This window comes from Auxenochlorella protothecoides, assembly GCF_000733215.1.
Source record: "Auxenochlorella protothecoides strain 0710 unplaced genomic scaffold scaffold102, whole genome shotgun sequence".
Classification (NCBI taxonomy): domain Eukaryota; kingdom Viridiplantae; phylum Chlorophyta; class Trebouxiophyceae; order Chlorellales; family Chlorellaceae; genus Auxenochlorella; species Auxenochlorella protothecoides.
The window spans coordinates 60,822-66,821 of NW_011934133.1; the positions used below are offsets into that span (position 1 = coordinate 60,822).

The 6,000-nt window shown below is 65.4% G+C and overlaps 2 protein-coding genes across 2 annotated transcripts in view; both read left to right on the forward strand.

Moving 5' to 3' along the window:
* Positions 1-72: 72 nt before the first annotated feature.
* F751_0343 (hypothetical protein) lies at positions 73-3,395 on the forward strand (the record flags this gene model as incomplete). The annotated part of the gene is made up of 7 exons (XM_011397550.1): positions 73-150; positions 246-536; positions 739-811; positions 987-1,510; positions 1,807-2,091; positions 2,450-2,656; positions 3,042-3,395. The coding sequence occupies 7 exons, from the start codon at positions 73-75 to the stop codon at positions 3,393-3,395; spliced, it is 1,812 nt and encodes a 603-aa protein (XP_011395852.1).
* A 305-nt stretch (positions 3,396-3,700) lies between these two features.
* F751_0344 (hypothetical protein) overlaps positions 3,701-6,000 on the forward strand; it is a gene marked incomplete at both ends in the record, with an annotated part of 4,301 nt that continues 2,001 nt past the window's right edge. Inside the window, 5 exons of the mRNA XM_011397551.1 lie at positions 3,701-3,814; positions 3,920-4,147; positions 4,470-4,542; positions 4,802-5,325; positions 5,638-5,928. Of these exons, the coding sequence (XP_011395853.1) occupies positions 3,701-3,814; positions 3,920-4,147; positions 4,470-4,542; positions 4,802-5,325; positions 5,638-5,928 (1,230 nt within the window). The remainder of the gene's footprint in view (positions 3,815-3,919; positions 4,148-4,469; positions 4,543-4,801; positions 5,326-5,637; positions 5,929-6,000) is intronic.

Consider the following 6,000-nt stretch of genomic DNA (forward strand, 5'->3'; position numbering starts at 1 on the left):
TTCCGGTGTGCCTCACCGGAGGTGGACTCGAAGTAGATGGGGCGTGCCTGAGGAACGTTGCCAAACCTCACCATGAGGTGGCTCGGGCTCATCATTGCCTGCTCCTTCATCATCATATCTTCCTGCTTCATAGCCTACAGGAGCTTCCAGGTGATGGGTGCACGACACTGGCGCGGCACCACAGCCCCTTACATCCCCCTGCCCGGAGTGAGTGCGACCCAGTGTGCCCTCCCGTGCCCCTCCAGGTCCTGCCATGGGGGATTCTGGCCACCAGTGTGACCATCTTGAGGGTACCAACAGATGAGGTGCCTCAGCTGAGCAAGGAGTTGGCCTGGGCTGCTGCCGACGGCGGCGAGATATTCGTGACCTGGGCCAACGAGCATTTTTCAGACTTTGCGGTGAACTGGGCCTTGCACCTGAAGGATGTTGGGGTGCACAACATCCTCGTCGGTGCCATGGACGTGGGCGCAGCCAAGGCAAGCAGCACTGGAGGCGGCGGGGGTGGGGCCCAGAGCTTGCGCAGCCCCCTCTGTTTTGTGGGTGACAGTGGATGGGGAGTAGCTTGCTGCCTTGACCTGGCTGACCACTCCCTGCACTCACAGTCCATCCGAGCATGCATGCGAGTACCTGGAGCAACACATGCTGCATGGCCACCCCTCTGGACTTCCCATGCTGTCGATGCTGTCCCACCCCACTCCCAAGCTTGGAGCTGCCCACCCCCCCTTCCAACCCCTGCAGACCCTGATGTCACACGACATCCCAGTGTTTGCCATGTACGAGAGGAATGCCAACAGCACTGGCCTGACCAAAGGTGTGTGGGGCTTGGCGTTCTGGCTATCCAGTTTCTGGCCGTGCATCTTTGGGCGTGTTCCACTTCACTGCTGATCGCTCCCCCTCCCCTTCACCCCCCCTTTCCCAAAAGCGTAGCCCTCCATACAGTCACACACACCGACACCCTCTTCACCTCTCCTCCATCGCAACCGCAGGCGACTTTGGCTGGGGCTCCCCCTCCTTCACCAAGATGGGCAGGCAGAAGGTGGACCTGGCGCACACCTTCCTGTCCTACGGCCTGAACATCACCCTGGCCGACTCGGACGCGGTGTTCGTGGCGGACCCTCGCGCCTTCTTCGCGAGCCACCCCCGCGCCGACGTGCTGGCGCACACCGACAAGCTCAACTCGGGGCTGCCCGTTGGCGACGCGGGGCTGGAGGAGGCCGGCGCCATCCACGCCGTGGCCAACATCGGCCTCCTGGTCTTCCGTGCACGACCGCAGACGCTGGCCTTCGTGGCCGCCTGGCGCGAGGGCCTGAACCAGGACCCCAAGGCCTGGGACCAGACCCTGTTCAACCAGCTGCTGCACATTGGGCGCATGACGCCCGAGCCGGCGCCCTCCCGCCTCACCCGTGCCTGGGACGACGCGCTGCTGGTGGGCATCCTGCCCACCGCCAGCTACTCCTCGGGCCATGTGGCCTATGTCTCGGGGCTGGCGGCGCAGAAGAAGCTGACCCAGGTGAGTGGATGCTGGTGCGGAAAGGAAGGAGCGGTGGCAGGGGGGCGGGGACGCGATTGGCAGCGAGGGGCGCGCCGGGGCGGCGGCCACCTGCCATGGAGCCTCCCCTGCATTTCTTTTCATCGCTGCTGGACACCGTTCATGGCCCCTGCTACCCCGCTGTGCCTTGTCGCCATCTGGGTCACATCAGCACAACTGCACACCCACAACCACACCAAGACACTCACATGCGCACACGCGCGTGCGCACCCACACCCGCACCCACACCCACTCACTCACTTGACGCCCTGTGTCAGGTGATGGTGCACACCACCTTCCAGTACGGCGGCACGCCCGGCAAGCGCAACCGCCTGCGGGAGGGCATGCTGTGGTACGACCCACCCGCCTACTACGCCGGCCCCCGCTTCCTCTCCATCGACATGCAGTACCCAGCGATCCCACCCGGCATCCAGACCATGGGCGAGGAGGGCATGCATGCCGTGCAGCTCGCCCACCTGCAGGGCATGCTGCAGCAGATGCTGCAGATCAGGGCTGGCATGGCCATGGCTGTGGTGCTCAACCGCACCTTCATCATGCCCAAGGTGCGTGTGCGACGGTGGTGATGTTTGCGCTTTACTTATGCGAGGGAGAATGGGATGGGAAAGGGAAGGAAGGCGGCGGGGGAGGGGGAGGGGTTTCAGCAATGAGATGGGGCCGAGAAGCAAGGCACGTGGCGGAAGGGTGCACAGGGGAGAGCCTGCTGTTTTCCTGCCCTGCAGCAACCCTCATGCCCTGTCACCCGCACACCAGGGCTGGAGGTCGCAAAGCGTGACCTCCAGGCCCCCTGTTCTGCTGACAGTGCATGCATGCAATGCCAGCACCCCTAGAGGGTTCACAGCCCAGTACCTGAAGTGTCCCCTGACCTCTCCCTACGTAACCCCCCTATTGGCACTCATGCAGCTGATGTGCCTGTGCGATCGGTACTGGGCGCCCCTGGACAGGTGCCGCATCCCAGGGGCAGAGGCCGTCCCCCTGCCCTTCACCTGTCCCATGGACCACGTGTTCGAGCCGGGGAACCTGGAGCAACGCATGGAGGGCGGCGAGCCCCTGGTCCCCTTCCGCGAGTACTCCTTCCTGGGCAACCCCCGCACGCCCGCCGTCGTCAAGGTGGGGCCCCCTGGGCCCGGGGTTGGCAGGGTTGCAGCTGGCGCACATGGGAAGAGGAAGGGGTCTGCGGGGCCCAGCATACTTTCACTGCCTGGGTGTAGTGTGTTGCCAAGTGGGGTGCTGAGTTATGAACATGGCCTGGTCGAACATGTGAACCTCTAGCATGGGATGGCCACGGCACATCCCGCAAGGCACCAGCTGGATGACTTGCCACTTCCTGCTGGCCGCTGCCTGGTGGATCACGAATTGGGCCCACAGCTACCGAAAGCGGCATCGCTGCGGGGTCCCAACACCGCTCGCTGGCTCTCCCACCGCGCAAGTGAACTTGCTCGAGACCTCCTCCCATGCCAATCCTTCCCCCCCAAATCCACTATCCCCCTCCCAGGATGATGTCGTGGTCCTGGAATTAGCGAGTGCTGCGGTGAACTCCCCGGAAGGCAGTTCCCCACTCGCCAGGAGCCGGGCCACCCTTCGTCTGCCTGCCAACTCCACAAACCTGGGGCTGCAGGCGGCGCTGGCAGCGCACGAGGCCACGCACCGCATCCACGTGACGGACCCGCTGGCCTTGTGGGGGGGCTGGGAGGAGCAGGGGGCCAACGCGAGGATGGCCAGCCGCTTCCTGCGCTCCCTGGGGTTCTGGTGCTGCCGTAAGGTGCCGCATGGGCAGGACGGCGGGATGGGCTACGCCGACCTCCTCCTAAACACCCAGAAGGCCCTGCAGCGCTTCCAGCGGCTCTGAGCAGCTTCCACCGCTACGTGATGTGCACGCACGTGTAAACCGCAACCATCGGGAAGGAGAGGCGGGGAGTGCCCCATCAATACATTGGGACAGGGAACGGGGAGGGCGCGCGCGCGGGCGCGTTCAAAGGAATCGGACCGGGTATCTAAATCAAGCCCTCAGGGGCGAAGCTGAGCTGGGTCATGCTAGGCCTCGTCTCCGAGCCAGCTTGTGACGACACCAAAAGACCGTGGTCGTATCTCGTCCTGCCTCTTCCTCGCATGTGTGGGTACGGGGCGTCATCGGGGTGAGGGCCGACCCGGCCGATGTCCGTGCAAGGGTTGCTGGCGCACATCAAAGCCATGCGGCGCAACCACCTGATCATCGTTCTCGTCACCAGCGCCGTTTTATACGGGAATGGGGTGCTCATATCGGACAAGGTGTGCATGGGCCAGCTCCTCACGGGCCGTGTAACCGGGCTAGGACCCCCCCCTTCCTACGCACCCATCACCATCCGGACCCGGATTCCCCTCCGCCCCACGCAGTACCTGGGCTGGAAGTCACCTAAGATAGCGTATGAGCCGGCATGCGGACCACAGCTGGTGCCGCAGCTTAACCGGGAGCTGGCCCACGCAGCAGCTCAGGGCGGCGAAATCTTTGTGACCTGGGCCAGCCAGGTCTATGCGGACTTTGCGGTCAACTGGGCCAGGAGTCTGCAAAGGGTGAACGCAACAAATTTCCTCGTGGGAGCGCTGGACGAGAAGGCAGCCCAGGTGAGGGAGGAGGCTGAGTGCGAGGGTGGGAAGGGGATGTGGGGCGGCAAAGACGGCGATGATCATGCCGGGGCCCTCTGGGGCCCAGTCATCACTGGGAGAGGGGTGGGAAGGAGCTTTCAAGGGGTTTGAACCTCGTCCCTGCCGGCGCCGCGGCAGTGTGTGCAACACTGCAAGTCGGGCACCTGCCTTTTTCAAATGCGTCCTGGCGTGAGGCCACCCCAGGGGCCAGCGAACAGCCCCTCTGCACAGCCCCTGGCGCTTCCCAGCACCGCCTTGTGCTCCAGTGGAGCCACCACACCCCCTCCCACCTCCCTCGCAGGCCCTCCTGGATGCACAGCTGCCTGTGTTTTCCATGTACAACCTGGACATGAATGGCTCAGTCATGGCTGCAGGTAAAGGGGCAGGGCTGTTGTCAAGCCGAGTGGGCGGCAGGTCCACCCTTTCAACGCTGCTTCCTCCCCCGACCACCATCTTCACACATCCTCAAGCTCTGCAATTTGATCAGGATGCTGTCGTCCAGCAGCCAGGGCTCGCCCTGGCATGCCCCGCCCTGCCTCAAGACTGCTTTGTCGCCCCCCCCCCGTCCTCAGGCTCCACTGACTGACCATTCCCCCCCACCCAAAAACACATCCCCCATATTCCCCTGCCCAGGGGGAAGCAAGGCGTGCGAACAGGACTTCCACAACAGCACCGCCTGCCAACGGATCGGGCTGGCCCGCGCCTTCCTCTCCTACGGCCTGGACGTGACGCTGTCCGACGCCGACTGGGCGTTTGCCGAGGACCCACGCCCCTTCTTCTCCCGCCAGCCCCCCGCCGACCTGCTGGCCGCCGGCGCGGCGCTGGTCAACTCCACCGCCGACGGCGACGGCGGGCTGGAGCTGGCCGCCAGCCTGGCGGCCGGCACCGACGACGGCCTGCTCCTGCTCCGTGCCGCGCCCGCCATGCTCTCCTTCCTCCAGGCATGGGCGCGCGCGCTGCCGGGCCGCAATGGTCAGGCCGCCCTGGAGTCGGCGCTGCGCGAGGGCGTGGGCGCCACGCCTGCCCTCTGGCCGGGCCAGGACCGGCTGGCCTACGCATGGGGTGGGCGCTTGGTGCTGGGCGTGCTGCCCGTGGCCCGCTTCGGCTCGCACACGGCCTCGGTCCAGGGCCTGGCGGGCCTGATGCACGTGACCCAAGTGCGCTGCGGGGGTCGTGGGCGCGTGGCGTGGATTGTATCTGGAGGGATGGTGGTGGGAGGGGATGCCCGGGTACAGTGGGGGGGATTGCGGGGGAGTGGAGGAATGGAGGGTGGGAAGGGAACAGGCGCGGTCTGTTAGGGACTCATCAGACCAACCACTGGGTAACAATGCGATGGACCAGCCTGGTCCAGTGCTATCGCGAGGAGAGTCCCTGCACTGCAAGGGCCTGGTCGGGGTCCAGGCAGAAAGAATCTCCCGAGCCCCCACCGTGACCCCTTCTGTTGCCCTCCCTTTCATTCTCACTGCCAGGTGGCGGTGCACGCCAGCCACCAGTCTGACGGACTGGTGGGCAAGCGGCACCGTCTGCGGGAGGCCATGCTGTGGGAGGATGCGCCGGAGTACTACACCGAGCCGCGCCTCCTGTCCATGGACCTCAAGCCGCCGAGCGTGCCGGAGAAGCTGAGCCTGGGGGTCATGGACGAGGGGGGGCAGACGGCGCTGCAGATGGCGCACAAGCGGGGCCTTCAGTTCCAGCTGCAGCAGGTCAGGGCCGGCATGGCCCTGGCCGTGGCACTCAACCGCACCTTCCTCATGCCCAGGGTAGGCCCTTTTGAAAGGGGAGATGGACGGGGGGGGGCCGGGGGGGGGGGGCAGATGGGCTTGTCTGTGTGG